The sequence below is a fragment of the Vicia villosa genome, linkage group LG2 (assembly GCF_029867415.1).
Source record: "Vicia villosa cultivar HV-30 ecotype Madison, WI linkage group LG2, Vvil1.0, whole genome shotgun sequence".
Lineage (NCBI taxonomy): Eukaryota > Viridiplantae > Streptophyta > Magnoliopsida > Fabales > Fabaceae > Vicia > Vicia villosa.
Genome location: NC_081181.1, coordinates 85,723,293 through 85,739,221, shown reverse-complemented (window position 1 = coordinate 85,739,221; position 15,929 = coordinate 85,723,293). Strand labels below are relative to the sequence as shown.

Sequence of the window (15,929 nt, the reverse complement as noted above, 5' to 3'; positions counted from 1 at the left end):
CAGTTTTTAAAACATTGCACACAATAAACTTATTTAATATATATATATATATATATATATATATATATATATATATATATATATATACACACACACACACACACATTAGTGTTTTTAAGAGTGAATCTTTTATTTGAGAGGTGTTTGTTTCTAATGTGGGTCATTATTGTAATATCTCATTGTGAGAGTGTTTTTTTTTGTGAGCTAAATTGATTGAAATGCTCGTCTTTTGTTAATAATGTGAACTTGGTAAAACCTCTGTTTAGTTAGAAGGTATTTCTAATTAAAACTCCTGGTTAATTCGCGAGCTTAGTTTGGCGTTAAAGATTTTCATGGTGGTAAAATCTCTTGGATGGGAGGTATCCATAATTAAAACCTCACATGCTTTGTTCTGATGATAACTAGTATAAAAAGCTTGTTAATGTCCTTTTGTAAAAGGGTTCATGAAAAAAATTGTCAAAAGCTTACAAAATAATGGAAACTCTTAAGAAGATATTCTTAAAGAGAGGACACCATTTATTTTATTTACTTCTGATGTAGGGACACCCTGTTATTTAAGAATCAATTCTCTTTACAAAATTATCAATTTGGGTCCAATTCAGAATCTGATAATAAAGAAGGCCCTAAGTTAAACATGTTCTTTCTGAAATGCTAAGGAGTGAAGCTGATGTTGGCAGAATCCATGGAATCAAATTTGCGAGAAAATCCCCTACCATCTCTCGCCTATTTTTTGCAGATGACAGCTTGCTTTTATCTATAGCTAGTGAAGTGGAAGCGGGTCGCATTCAGCATGTGCTTGAGGCCTATCAACAGGCTTTTGGCCAGAGCATAAATGCTGATAAATCTGAAGTTTCGTTTAGAAGCAATATTGGAGATGAAGCGAAAGACAAAATCAGAGGTATACTGGGGTTTCGGGGAGTCATTAATCATTCCAAATACTTGGGATTTCTGGTGGTTTTTGGGAGATCAAAGAAGGAGGTTTTTAGGCTCGTTGTGGAGCGAGTTTGGAAAAAGGTGAAGGGATGGAAAGAAATTTTTTTCTCTAGAGCTGGCAAAGAAGTGTTGATAAAAGCTGTAGCACAAGCTATCCCCACATACATTATGAGTTGCTACCGTATTCCGGAGAGTTAGTGTAAAGAAATAGAAACGATGTTTGCAAAGTTGTAAGGAAAATGCATTGGTTGAAGCGGGAAAGATTGGCTATCTCTAAAAGGGATGGAGGAATTGACTTTAGAGGCATTCATAATTTCAATACCAGCCTTTTGGGTAAGAAATTTCGGAGACTTCTTCAGGCTCATGATTCCCTCTTGGAGAGGTTCTTGAAGGGCCGTTATTACCCTAGATGTTCTATTACAGAAGCTATGTTTGGCTTTAAACCTAGCTATTCCTAGGGCAGTATTTTGAGTTCTAAGGATTTAGTTCTGAATGGCTCTCGATGGCAGATAGAAAATGGAGAAAAAGTTAGTATTAATAGAGACAAATGGATTACTTCCCGAAATGGGTTTAAACCATCTTATATGGCTCGTGGTCTCGATGAGTCAAGCAATGTGTAATACGGTTGGAGAACTGACTTTTTTTTTGTATTTCGCAAAACATGTTGCGGTTAGCAAGAGTCGACACCGACTTTTATTTTATCCAATTTTTAGGAAAGTAAAAAGAACAGGAAAGACCTTTTTAAAGATTTTGAGTTCGGGGGGTAGGTTATACAAAGGGAAGGTGTTATCATCCTTTGTATCCATGATTATCCATGGGCTCTTAATTGCTTAGCTCAATTGTTTTTGTTTGATTTGTTTGAAAGAGTGTAGTGTGTCTTTAGAAAAACAGTTTGTAAAAGAACTTTAACTTTGTAATGATTCTCGTATGAATGTATACAAAGTGTAGTCTTTGAAAATTGTTTTGAAAAGAGGAGGTGTAAAAAGCATCTTGAATTGTTTTTGAGTTGAGCAAGCAATCAGGAGCTACCTACCCAAAGTTCGTAAGGTCTATCTTGTTCTTAAAGTCATTTGTTTTTAGGAAAGAGATTGTCACCATTAGTTAATGGGAAGTCCTTTCATTGGATGTAAAGGGACATCGAAGGGTCATTGTATGGTCATAGAAGACAACATGTAAGGATACCTTAGCAACCTGAAGGGACTATCATCATTTTAATCGTAGCGTCATCGAGGGACGAGATCATTTTAATCGTGGGCAACTCGAAGGAACTATGATCTTTTATCTGAGGGACTATGATTATTTGAATCGAAGGCAACACGTGCTAAGGTATCCCTACGCTCGAGGGACTTGACCATAATAATCGGAAAGGCAACAAAGAGGGGATACCTTAAAGGTGACTGTGTGAACAATAAAAATGAGTGTGTTATGTTCAGATATTTATCTTGAAGTTATTGAGCTAACGATTGATTTTAATCTTATCGTACAATCCTATTAAGACATACATCTAAACAGTTATAGTGCGCAGAAAGTAAAAGCATAAAGTAAATCCTACGCTATTACAAGGCTTCGGGATGGGGGTATATAACCAATAAAAAGTAGCGGAAACGTAAGGGTGCGGAAAGTAAAGCGCTAATTACTATTACACCAAAATCAGATACATAATATTTAAAAAAATGCGCGAATAAACAAATAGATAGCGGACAATTCAAAAAATCGAGAAGAAATTGGGGGAGGGATGAGAAGATAGAAATTAGGGTTTGAAGGCAAATCAGGACTTGAATTGATTAAAACCTAAATCTTAGTTAATTAGCCTAATTACTAATTTATTTAAATACTTAGATACAATCCATTAAATCGGGATATCCTAATGTCTAATTACATTAATGAAATCCTAAAAAATGTTAAGAAAATTAAATCAAATTATCTTTTATGATTTTTATGAAAAGGAAATAAATCAAAACCTAACTAATTGTTTTTTGTATTTTTATGGTTTTTTAGTGATCAAAATTAAATTAATTAAATGATTGAGTAAAAAAAACCCAGTTAATAAAATTAAGAGGAAAATAATTAGTTAGTGAAAAAACCTATTTTTAATTTGTCAAAGGTTAATTAGTTAATGGTTAGTTAGTGAGTTAATTAAAATTAATTAAAAAGGATTAAAACAAGAAAAGTAAGAAAGAAAATAAATAAGGGAAAGGGAAGCAAGGACGCTGGGATCCTATGTGGAGGAATTCTGAAAGTGTACCGTGGGGAGTATTCCCAGGCCTTCAGATCTAGATCTATGGAGATCCGAAAGCAAAGACGCGAAGGTGCATCATGTGCACGATTTGACCGGACGCGCTGGATCTACAAACAAAGTTAATCAAAGAAATTTGACACAAAATGAACGCAAGAGGCAGGGATCGAACCCCTGCCCTTGCCCGTTAAAGCCTTAAAACGCGCATCTCTCCCACCAGGCCATTTTTCTTTTGCTGTGAACACAATCAACAACATTTAATATATAAACATTCAAAGTTCAAAAAAAAATCAAATAAAACACAAAGCGCCATGCACTGTGCTTCTTCCTCATTCGAACCTAGGTTTTTGCTACGAACTAGATGCCATTCTGCTACGATTTCTTCCATAGCCAAACCCTGCAAACACCAAACTCACAAAATACAATCAATAAATTCCAAACGAAAACAGGTTCCGATTGGAAATCACTTTCTGAACATGATGGAGTCATCAATTTGGATTAATTCGGTCTCTATCGAAGGTTCCCCAGTTTAGAGCTCACGAGCCCTAACAATGGCATTCCTCTAAACCTGCATCTAAACTCAAATCAAACCGCCCAGAAAGCTTGCAAACATCATTATGAACACAAATGTACAATCGAAACATGTTTATGATGCATAAATTTGAAAATCCAATCCTTGAGAGGAGTGTGCAAACCGTGATGTATGGGGCCGAGTTTTTGGATGTGTTGACGCCTTGTAATGATTTGGAACGCTTCAGGGAGGGTCAAGGGATGTGGTTTGAAGCTTTGTTTGGCCTGAATCGATCCAAAACCTTGACTGCAACTTCCTTCTTCTCCACGTTTTTTCCAGCTTTTGCTAAGGTTCTTGTTCAGGTTTTTTTCGTTCCTTTGCTTCTGATTAGGTTCAGTACTTATAAGGGATTGATTTAGGTTAACTTGTTTAGAAAGAATCAAATCAAATCCAATTTTTGTTTATGAGAAAATTTGATTTGAAATCTTTCATATACAAACTTTCTATTCTTGACCCAATGCTATTTCTTGCACTTTTCCCATGTTTTCTAGCCCTTGGATTGATTAGAAATTGATTTAGATATTTGGAAAATCAATAACATAATTTTTTCCATTTAAATATAATTTTTCTTTGATTTAATTTGAATTTAAATGGATAAATACAAAATAAAAGAAATAAAAATCATAAAAATAAAAGGAACTGATTTATGGGCCTCTCATGAGCTTACATTCATGTGGGAAACCTGGAATTAAAGGCCCAATACTCAAAAACTCAATATCTCTCAATTAGGGTTTTATGTTTTTCTTGAATTTTAGCTATCTTCCACCAATCATAACTCTTTCAATTTTTATCATATGGGGGTGTTCTTGTACTTTTTGGAAAGAAAAAGATGTCCTCTACAACCCCCTTTGGAACATTTTTTGTATTTTAAGAATTCATTTTGATGTTATGGGCTCTGACAAAAAATGACTTTTTATGAACTTCTAGAAGGACCTGTAATGTTTTGGCACCTATCTTTAAATTGAAGCATTTCTTGGTCTTGGACCCAACATCAAAGTTGTAGAGGATTGAATTTCCTTGTGAATAAGCTTCGGTTGGGCAATTTCTGATGAACCATGTGAAAGTTATGGCTGGTCAAAGTTCAGTTGACTTTCTCTCCTAAAACCCTAATTTAGCAACTTGAGTTTTTTTTTTAGAAACCTTTGAGTATGATGAGTTAAACTGTATCGAATATGTGAGGGCAAATTTGAGGGTACAACAGCTTCCCCTGTTCAATCTTCTTAACAGTGAAGAGGTAGATTGGCTTGTTTGCCTATCGTGATCTGAAGGTAAAAGATGATTGAACACTTAAGTGCCATAAAATTTACACTCGCTGGTGCAAGAAGTAGTGTTGTTGGAGATGGGCTTGCATATTCCATCTAGATGTTGACAGAATGTTGCTTGAGATGGGCTTAAAGATGCCCTCCAAAGTAGATACTTTTTCAGAATGACTGTATGATGCAGATGCCTTTTCAGAATGAACCGTATGTCTTGATTGTATCTGATGGATCATAGTTTGTTAATGGTATGAGTATTAGAATTAGTCATACATTAAAATGTATTTGAAGGAGAAGTTTAAATGAAATGATGTCTTGAATAAGGCTCAGAAGAAATGTCTTTAAAGAGACTACCCAAAAAGGATATAAAACTAGATTAAAGAAGACTGTGCTTTAAATAAAGCTCAAGAAGAGACGTCTTAAAGAAGATTACCTGAAAAGTTTCCTAGAAAGGATAGAAAACTGTCTTAAACAAGACCGTGCTTTAAATAAAGCTCAAGAAGAAAAGTCTTAAAGAATACTACCTGAAAAGGTTCCTATAAAGGATACAAAACTGGCTTTAAGAAGGTTGTGCTTTAAACAAAGCTCAGGAAGAAACGTCTTAGATAAGACTACCTAAAAAGGTTCCTAGAAAGGATCAAAAAATGTCTTAAAGAATACTGTTAAACAAAGCTCAAGAAGATACGTCTTAAATAAGACTACCTAAAAAGGTTCCTTGAAAGGATAAGAGATGTCTTAAAGAAGACTACCTAAAAAGGTTCCTGGAAAGGATGATAAATGTCTTAAAGAAAACTACCTAAAAAGGTTCTTGGAAAAGATAAGAAATGTCTTAAAGAAGACAACCTGAAAAGGTTCCTGTAAAGGATGGGAATTATCTTAAAGAAGACTACCTGAAAAGGTTCCTAGAAAGGATAAGGGATGTCTTAAAGAAGACTACCTAAAAAGGCTCCTGGAAAGGATAAGGGATGTATTAAAGAAGACTACCTAATTTGGCACCATGAAACTAATGGAGTATACTCTGTTAAATCAGCTTATCACGTGCAAGGGGGTTGCGGCATAAGGATAACCCAGGTTCCTCCTCTGTGGCCAATCATTCCTTCTGGAAGCATTTATAGAAACTCAGAGTGAACCCGAGGATTAATAACTTTTTGTGGAGGCTAACAAAGGACATCTTGCCAACAAGAGTAAATTTGTTAAAGAAAGGTGTGTCGTCTGATGGAATTTGAAAGTAACTGTCATCTTTTCCTTTGATGTAATTTGGTTAAAATAACCCTTTTCTCTTGCCCCTTGGGGATTTGAGTTCTAGAAGCCAGTGATATAGTTGATTGGTTGGATGCCATTCTCGCGACTAAGGATTTTCTGCTGGGTCAAATTGTAGCTATCTTCCTGTGGAAAATATGGCAGGTTAGAAATTACGTGGTCTTCAAGAATATAAAGTCAGATTCGTGTGTGGTTGCTATGGAAATCTAGAAAGCCATTTCTAAGGAATAGTTGGGTTGTTTGAACGCAGAATTCTCTAACAGCCAGGCCTTATCTGTTGCGAACTGTCGTAAGGGCTGGGTTATTCAAACTGATGCTGGTTGTTTTTATGAGGGAGTTGTTTCCTTTGGTTGCGTTATCCGCGACCCTACTTATAACATCTTCCTAGTTGCTTATAAAAGAATTTTTACTATTATGGATTCTGCTAACACTGAAATTCTGGCTATTCGATGGTCTTTGCAAGTGGCGAAAGAGTTGGGGCTTAAGGAGTTTGTTATACAATCGAATGCTTTAGCTGTTGTGGACTGAATTAATGGTTTTGTCACCTATGCAGATCTGGATCCTATTGTTCTTGATTGTAAAACCTTAATGTCAAGCTTTAGTAATGTCTCTATTTTGTTTATTAGTAGGAATGTTAATATTGATGTGCATCAGTTAGTTGGCATTGGCAAGCCCTTATGATCAAGAACTTGGACGGGACACATTCTTAGTATTGGTCCTGCTTTTTGTAATTCCTCTTTTCCTCCTGTTTAATGGAAATGTCTTAGCATAAAAAAAAGTTAAACATGTTCTTGTGCTTGATCAACAACATGTAATAATGTTTATTTACAACCATATACCCCCTTCCTAGCTCCAATATTACATTCCTAATTTCACTGATCCCCTTACTAGTCATACCCCTTAGAAATAGTTAACCCCTTATTTTCAATTCCTTGGTTCTAAGTCTAAACACGTATTATAATCCACAATTTTATCTTTGAGTAATTGAGATTAATATGCCATCTTTTTTCAAAAACCTATAAATACCTTTCAATGTTTTTTATTCATCGTCCCCACATGAAAAAAATGTTTGCAATTGAGAGTCATGGAAAGGGAAGACTTTCAAACCTATTAGTATAAACCTTCAGAGAATCATACAGTTAAATTATGATACAGATTCTTTCTATTTTCATAGAAAATAAAAGTATCCATTATTATATATTTAGAATAAATAATTTATATAAATGCACATATTTTTTTAAAGTTAGTGTATTAATTAGAGATTAAAGAATAAAATCTAAAGTAACAGACATGTCATTATATTTTTAAAATGGAGAGTTTATCTAATCGATAAAGATAGTAGTTGTAATTTAAGGTTATTGAAGGATAATTTAGTATTTTAGTATGTTGTTTATGTGGCCCTAGTTTCTATGTATAAATAGACTAGTAGTAGTTGTCATTGAAAATCTAATCATTTTTCCTTACACTTTTGTAGTCGTCATTGCAGAGTAGTAATATTATTCCTTTTCCTTTCTTAAACCTTGTGCACTAACAATTGGTATATAGAGCTCCGGTTTAGATACACAGGGAAACACGAGTGAAACGGTGAGGCGTTGTGTGATTGATTTTGGTTATTGTATTCGTGTTGAATCTTGAACAAAATTGGAATAAAATCACATTTTCTGATTCTGCGGGATTGGGAAACATTGTGTTTGGTGAGATCTGAGTGTCTTGCACAAGGTTGAGGATGAACGGAAACGGAAGTCTGAGTACCAAACATCCAATGTTTGATGGTAAGAACCGGAATCGTTGGAAAATTTAGATGCGTGTGTTGTTTAGCGCTCAAGATGTTCTTAATCTCGTCAAAGATGGTTATGTCTCAGTTGCACTTCCAGAAGATGCAACTGATGCACAGAGAAATTCTCAGTGTGACCTAAGGAAAAAATATCAGAAGGCGTTGTTCTTCATCCATCAGTGTGTGGATGTGAACATGTTTGAGAAAATTTCTGAATTGACGACGACGAAGGAGGCGTGGAACACACTGGTCAGATGTTACGATTGTGACGCATCGGTGAAGAAGGTGAAGCTTTAGTTCCTAAGAAAGGAGTATGAGAATCTCAACATGAAGAACAACAAGAAGGTATCTCAAAGGCACTGAATCAACCAGATCAGGGTTTTGACTAAAGATAGCATACTCCTGACTTTTGCTCAGGATTTGACCTAATGACTTGGGACATGACCTCAAGACCCCAAGTACATCATTTTGACCTGATCCATTGGCTCAAGACATCTCCTACATAAGGATTGATCAACAGTGAAATTTCAAATCATCAGAATTAGGATTTTGAACTACCAAGGACTGAAATCAGGGATCACATTTGGGAAACCCTAAAAATCCCCAGGGAGTCAATCAAAGGTTTCAATCATCTTCAAATAATCCCTATGACAATATACAATGGAAATTGCATCTCAATTCAAGATCCACAGTCATCAATTTCATCAGGTCGACAATTAGGGTTTTTGACCTAATTCATCTGAACAACTGACTTTTTAATCAGGACATGGTGCCACAACTCAAACTATGATTCAATATCCTCTAATGCCTCAATATGATCCATTCATACCATTCATTTGGTGAGGATAGCCTGTTTCATTTGAAATCTCCAGAAACGCGATTCGTCTGAAAAAGTCAACTGTACAAGAACACCTTTGACTTTTGGGAATTTTGGTCAACCATGACTTTTTAAGTTGAAAATCATCAATATATGATATATGAAGTCATTTGATCAAGAAAAATCAAGAAAATCAATCAAGAATCAAAAAGTCAAAAGTTTGACTTTCCATACTTAGAAAAATTTCTAAGTGTTTTTCATGGTTTTTTCCAAACTTTGGAAGGGAATTTCTCAAAATTTCACCTACAAACTGAAAAAAAACTTCCAACATGAAAGTTGTAGATTTTGATCCAATGAACAACTTTGTCACATATAATTTTTTTTTCCATAAGATCAACCATTTAAGAGATATGGAGCTTCAAAGTTGGCATCTTTGGAAAATTTCACTTAAAACTTCATTTTCTCCAAAGTTCATGGATCTTTTTCACCCATTTCCTTAAAGGTCTTGAAGAAACTTTCAACTAGGGTTTTGAAGTATGTAACATGAGCTTTCCAAAATGTCCAAGAGCATGAAAAAATATAGAGCATAGCTATGGTTTTGAATTTTGTCATTAGAGGTCATTATGCATGGAAATTACAAGCCATTTTCACTAAGTTTCAATACTATATGGCCTATGATCCAAGTGATGACACACCAATGCAATGATTGAGAGATATTTTCTGGTTTGAGATCAGAATGGAAAGAGATAAGAAGCTTAGAGAAATAACCATGGTTAAGTCACTTTAACCATTTTGCATTAAATGTAAAGATTCCTTTCTATCCCTTAAGACAAATCATCACTTCTTGAAGCAACTTGCAAAGCTCTGAGTTCAGACTCTTTGGCCTATAAATAGAGGTCATTACTTCATTGCAAATCACACCAAAACCTCACAATTATAGGTTTTCTCTCTTCTTTCTTGAATTGCAAGTTTCATGTTTCAAAGTGAGGTAGAAATCCTAATCTCCAAACCCTTGAAGTTATGGCCAAAGTGATGGTTCTAGCAAACCATAAACATCATATGGGATGTGTTTGAACCACTCACACACCTCAAATCACCACAAAGCTCAGATTCACTCTTCAACCTCCATATGAACATGAAATGAACCTTATCATGCCAAAATCCATTCTAGTTCATTTCTGTCCAAACTACCACTTCTCACACCTCATATATATCACATATGAACTATCCAAACACTCATCATCAACCTGAAACATCAGAATCATCAAGCTCGATTCTCACTTGCTCCTACTGCAGATCGGGTACCACCAACTGCTCCAGGGGTTTTCAATTCATTCCAAGCATCCAGACACCTTCCATAAGGTCCATTGAAGCTATCCAGATCATCAAGCAACTTCTGTAACACCCCTATTGCAAAATTCAATTCTCAGGTGGCCGTTTTAGAAGGTAAGCTCTCTTGAACTTCAAACTCATACATACATGCATCATAAATGAAAATTGGTTTGCCATCATGTTTCTGCATATGTATGGATCATTAACCCTCAATCAATTGCAACTTATCATGCACACACACGATTTCAGATTGAAACTCAGAATTAGGGTTCTTCGTGTTCATCAGAAAATTGATAGCCTTAGAGTTAAAATAAATGCAATTAAATGATACCATTGTGTTCCTTATGAAAAATCGAGCAAGTTAGGCTATTCACTTGATCCAAACAATTCAGTTTTCAGAATTTTCAAATTCAATTTGGGGGTTGTGTTCTTGGCGCCAAATTTTGAAACTGAACTTAGGAACTTGATTCAAAATATATTTAATTCATTGCAAGAGATTAACAGACCACGCGCGTGGTCTGGTTGGTTAAGTTTTTGAGTTGTGAGAGAGAGGGCGTGAGTTCAACACTCATGGGGGCCAAAACATTTTTTTATCACTATTTTCTTTCAATTTTTTACACAACTTTAATTAATTCATTGACCAATCAAATTAACTCATTTTTATTTCATTTCTTACACACCTCTTATTTAATATACATATTTTAACAATATCAAAAAAAATCACAAAAAAAAAAGATTTATTTAAATGTTTTTAATTAGGTTTAAAATGATACATTTTTAAGTGTTTTTAAATACTTTAAATATTGTTTTTTCATTTAATTTTTAACCTAATCACTTGTAAATACTTTTTGTGATCAAACCCTAATCATTTAGGTCTTAATTAAGCATTAAAACTTGTTTTAACTTAATTAAGTTTGTTTTCTTTCAAATTCAAATTGTTTTAAGACGAGCGATCGCGATTCTTTTTCAAAACGATAAACCACTTCTTTTTTAAATCCTTTTTGATTAATCAATCGATTTTCAAAATGAAGTGGGGCCTCTCGAATATTAGAGAGTGTAAGTCCCATTTCTTTTTTTCTTTTGTACAGTTTTTTTTAACAATAAAACTTCTTCAAAACAAAACATTTTCAAATCATTTTCAAATCATTTTCAAAACAACAAAACTTCAAATTATTCAAAACTTTTCAAATATACCATGGGCCTCCATGTAGGTATAAGTCCCGAGCCCTTGTAAATACCTGTTTACATAGCTTTGAATAAACTCAAGTGGACCTCTCCTCGAGAATAAGTCCCGAGCCCCGTGTATACAAATGGATCATGCTTACAGGTATATTTCCTTCATAAACTCCATTATATACACACACTTTGTCATATATATAATTGTTCATGTTTGTTCATACTTGTTCATGTTTGTTCATATGTGTGATATGTGTTCTTGTTCAACTTAGTACAACACTAGGTTCCCCATAGCCTCCTATTGGGCTTCGTGCAAAGAATCTCCCTAGTTTAGGTTAGGACATAGAGTATGGTTTCCCGGTGAAATCGCTCTAAGAGCTCAAACCAACTATACCATGCCTCCCCTTGGGCTTTGTACAAACGAGTGACCCTCCCATAGCCTCCTCTTGGGCTTACAATGCAAGGACCCTGGATTGTCCCTCCCATAGCCTCCTCTTGGGCTTACAATGCAAGGACCCTCGGATAGCCTCCTCTTGGGCTTCGTACAAGGACCCACGGGCTTCTTATAAGCATCCCCAATATCCAAATCAAATACCCTAGGAGATTAGACATTTATCATCTCTATGATAGGAGTATCTCTTCTATATCATCACAAACAATCAATCAATCAAACTTTTTTGCCACAAGGCTGGCTAATCAATCAAACCGTTTTGCCACCGTACTGGCTGATTAATCAAAGTTTTTGTCACAAGGCTGACTTCATTGAAACTTTTGCCACAAGGCTGGCTGATTAATCAAAACTTTTTGTCACAAAGCTGACTTCATTGAAAGTTTTTGCCACAAGGCTGGTTAAACAAACAAAAAACATCTTTATCATTCTAAGCGCCATAAGTGGCATGGCCCAGGGCTTATAATGAAAAGATTTTCAAACAAAAAACAAACAGATGTATGTGATGATATAGATTAGATACATCGAACATTTAGATGACATTTGTCTCTTTTCCTTTGCTTCCACTAGCATAAGTGGGAACTACGATTGCTCTGACTTTCTCAACATCCCTTTGAGAATACGTAGGCACAAGGTCGTATCCTTGGCGAGCAAAACTTCTCCCTCAAACCATTCAAACCTTAGCACCCGTAGACCCCGAGCTACAGATGCTCTGATTCCCTCTAGGGGATATGTATGCAGAGGATCGCGATGATCTTTGCGAGCATAATCAAACAAACATCTTAGGTCCCACCTATTTCACAACAGAACCTCCACTGTAACATGGAATGAAAAACAATAAAGAATCCTATAGAGTACTATAGATACGTTGGGTGCTAATACCTTCCCTTCGTATAACCAACCCTCTTACCCAAGATCTCTCCCCCACTTTTAGGTTATTGCAGCTTTTTTCCTTTTCCTCCTTTGGAAATAATAAAAAGTTTGGTCGAAACAAAGAAAAATCATTTTTTGAGCACTCGAGCCCAAAGAAGGCATCAGGTGTCTCATCCCACAAAAAAGAGGAACAAAACGATTTTTCGCCCGCGACAGAAAAATGGCGACTCCACTGGGGACCATCTTCTTATTGTTTCCAAAGGAAGGGTTATTTCTAATTATTGTTTTTATTTTAATTTTTGTTACATGTGTGATTCTTTGGTTCTGTTACTTGTGTGGTTCTGTTACAAGTGATACATTATGGACAAATCCTAACCCGGATTAAGTACACATAAGAAATTAGGTGGAGGGTATAGTCATGTACAGGCGTACGTGAGAATCCTTCCGCTCAGTGGAGGTTCCTTGTTGGTAATATATGTTTAGCATGTTTCGTAGCGAAAACATTATTGCTGCATTGAACTGTAGAAGCTGAGTTGGCCGTAGAACCCCAACCCATCCTGGCCTTATTAGGACGTGGTGCAGAAACGATCCAGGTGAAGACTTGGATAGTTGTCATGCGGAGAACCACACTCAGACGAGTTTTTCTTGAGAATATTACTGGCTCATGAGATGAATTGTGGAAAGCCGGTAATATCCGAAAGAAAAATGTAGACTCTGACGTATCAGTAGAACATGTTGTACAGGTGATTAACTAGAACTATCCCATTTTTGGTTCTCTGACCTCATGCTCGTGACGCTGGACCTTTGAACCTATGTGTACCATGTTTGTGTTACCATGTTTGTGTACCATGTTTGCGTTACCATGTTCGTATTACCATGTCTGTTTTACCATGTTTGAATATGTGGCATTCATGCATCCACGCATTCATACATTCATTAAAAAAAAAACCATCTTTTTTTCCATAAAAACATGATTTTTCCAAAGATTTAGAGAAATTTTCTTTGCAAACATTAGGATTAAGTTATGGCAGAGGTAAAGAGGCATACCAAGAAATATGGTTTCAAAGCGCCTGATGTGGGAAAACTGATAGAGTTATCATCTTTTGTACAAGATCCTTCGGATTTTAGGGAAAGTTATGGAAAGCTTTTGCCTATCCTGAATACTCATGTTGATGAAGGACTTCTCAAAACTCTGGTTCAGTTCTATGATCCCGTCTACCGTTGTTTTACCTTTCCAGACTACCAGTTGGTACCGACCTTGGAAGAATATGCCAATCTTTTGGGTATTCCTGTGTCTGACAAAATACCCTACAATGGTTTGGAAGCCATTCCTAAGTCACACGTCATTGCAGCAAGTATCCACTTGAAGAAATCTGAAGTAGAGAGTAATTGGACTACCAAAGGAAACCTCCCGGGTCTAACTTCACACTTCCTAATAAAGAAAGCCTTTGATTTCATCGAAACTAGTAGCATGATAGCTTTTGAAGTTGTACTAGCCCTGCTCATCTATGGGTTAGTTCTGTTTCCCAACGTCAACGACTTTGTTGATATCAATGCCATAAAGGTCTTTCTGATTGGAAATCCTGTTCCGACTTTGCTTGGTGACATGTATTTCTCTGTTCATCATAGGAATCGCCAAGGCGGTGGAATCATTGTTTGTTGTGCACCTCTGTTGTTCCAATGGATTGTTTCACACTTACCTGAGTCTCCTATTTTCACAGAAAACCGAGAAGGCTTGCGTTGGCCTCGAAGACTTATGTCTCTTACTAATAATGATATCCGTTGGTATACCTTGGCTCACTGTGGTACAGAAACCATTGAAAGTTGTGGAGAGTTCGCCAACGTACCCCTCATTGGTACACAAGGAGGAATTAACTACAATCCGATTTTAGCCCGACGACAACTCGGGTATGCAAATTCAACTAAACCCTTTGGTCTCGCAGTGGAATGCTACTTTTACAAAGAAGGGGATGATCCTCAAAGGTTGAAAACAAGAATGGTAAGAGCTTGGTACGGCGTCCGATGGAAAGAAAAAGGTGAAGCGAGAAATTGCATTGCCGTGGACACCTACACCTGCTGGGTAAAGAAAAGAGCAAAGGAGTTTCAAATGCCTTATTATTATGAAAAACCCATGTTTCCTGCAGTGTCTCAACGACCCAACATTCCCACTATGGAGGAATACCAAGACACTTTAGCCAAGATGAGGATAGAGAAAGATGCTTGGGAAGAAAAGTTTCGAAGAACTGATGTTGAAAACAGAAAGTTGAAGAAAAGAGTGAAAGATCACGAAGAAACTCTCTATTATCAAGATGGTTGGCTCATGCGTAAAGATGAGAAGATCCGTCAAAAAGACGCTGCAATCAAGGGGTACATCAAAGAAAGCAAGAGAAATCTTGAAGGTTCAACAAGCAACGCTCCAACTCCTGACGACTGGAAGAATGTTGTTAACAAGCTGAGGACCGAAAAGGCCAAGTTGAAAGCTTATTATGGGAAAGAAATCATGAAGCTCAAGCTGCACAACGCATTTGGTTCTTCGTCTGACGAAGATGCTTAGGATTGTTTAGCTTTTTATTTATCATTTGCTTCTGTAAGGAGCTACGCTCCAATGTTGTAACATTTCCCATTTATTCAATAAAAAAAAATAATAGTTTGTGTACAAATGTTTGCAAGGAAATAATCTTTAAAAAATGTTTGGAAAAATCATAAACTTCTTTTTGCATACATCCTTCTGCATATCGAGTCTGTTATATAGAGTCTTATCTTTTGGATCTTTCTCCAATAGATCGTCAAGCTGTCGCGTCTCAAAGTTTCTCGACCGTGCTCGCAGTCAGATCACAGATACAATACTCGTTCAAGCAGAAGAAGAGTAATGGAACACTCTGAACAAGAGAATGTTGAGCTCCGTGGTACAGTGACCACCCTTCAGGAAAAGTTGGAAAGTCTCACTACTCTGGTTGACTCCTTAATGGCCGCACAGAATCAGCCTCCGCCACCCAACAGTCAAGCAACAGTGACATCTGAGGTCACTACTCCAGTTTCTACAGTCGCATTCAGCATTCCATCTTTCTCCATGTCAGAAGGATGGGGCACGCCTTTCAGCTTCGGTACAGGTTTCCGCCATAATGTTTCTGGGGTTCAAACATCCACAACTGAAGCGCCTGCTGCACAAAGTTCACAGTTCACTCCAAATCAGGGGGTAACTTTTTCTCAAGTCACTATGGCACTTTCTCAACCCACTATGACAGTTCCGACC

The 15,929-nt window shown here is 36.4% G+C and overlaps 1 protein-coding gene across 1 annotated transcript; it reads left to right on the top strand.

Annotated features, from left to right (window-relative positions):
* Positions 1-648: 648 nt before the first annotated feature.
* LOC131649514 (uncharacterized) lies at positions 649-1,131 on the top strand. The gene has a single exon (XM_058919275.1). It carries the CDS (start codon positions 649-651, stop codon positions 1,129-1,131), a length of 483 nt encoding a protein of 160 aa, XP_058775258.1.
* The last annotated feature ends 14,798 nt before the right edge of the window (positions 1,132-15,929 follow it).

What these genes read in the sequence shown, in the direction of transcription:
- LOC131649514 (XM_058919275.1), top strand. Translation starts at nt 649, where the DNA reads ATGCTAAGGAGTGAAGCTGATGTTGGCAGAATCCATGGAATCAAATTT.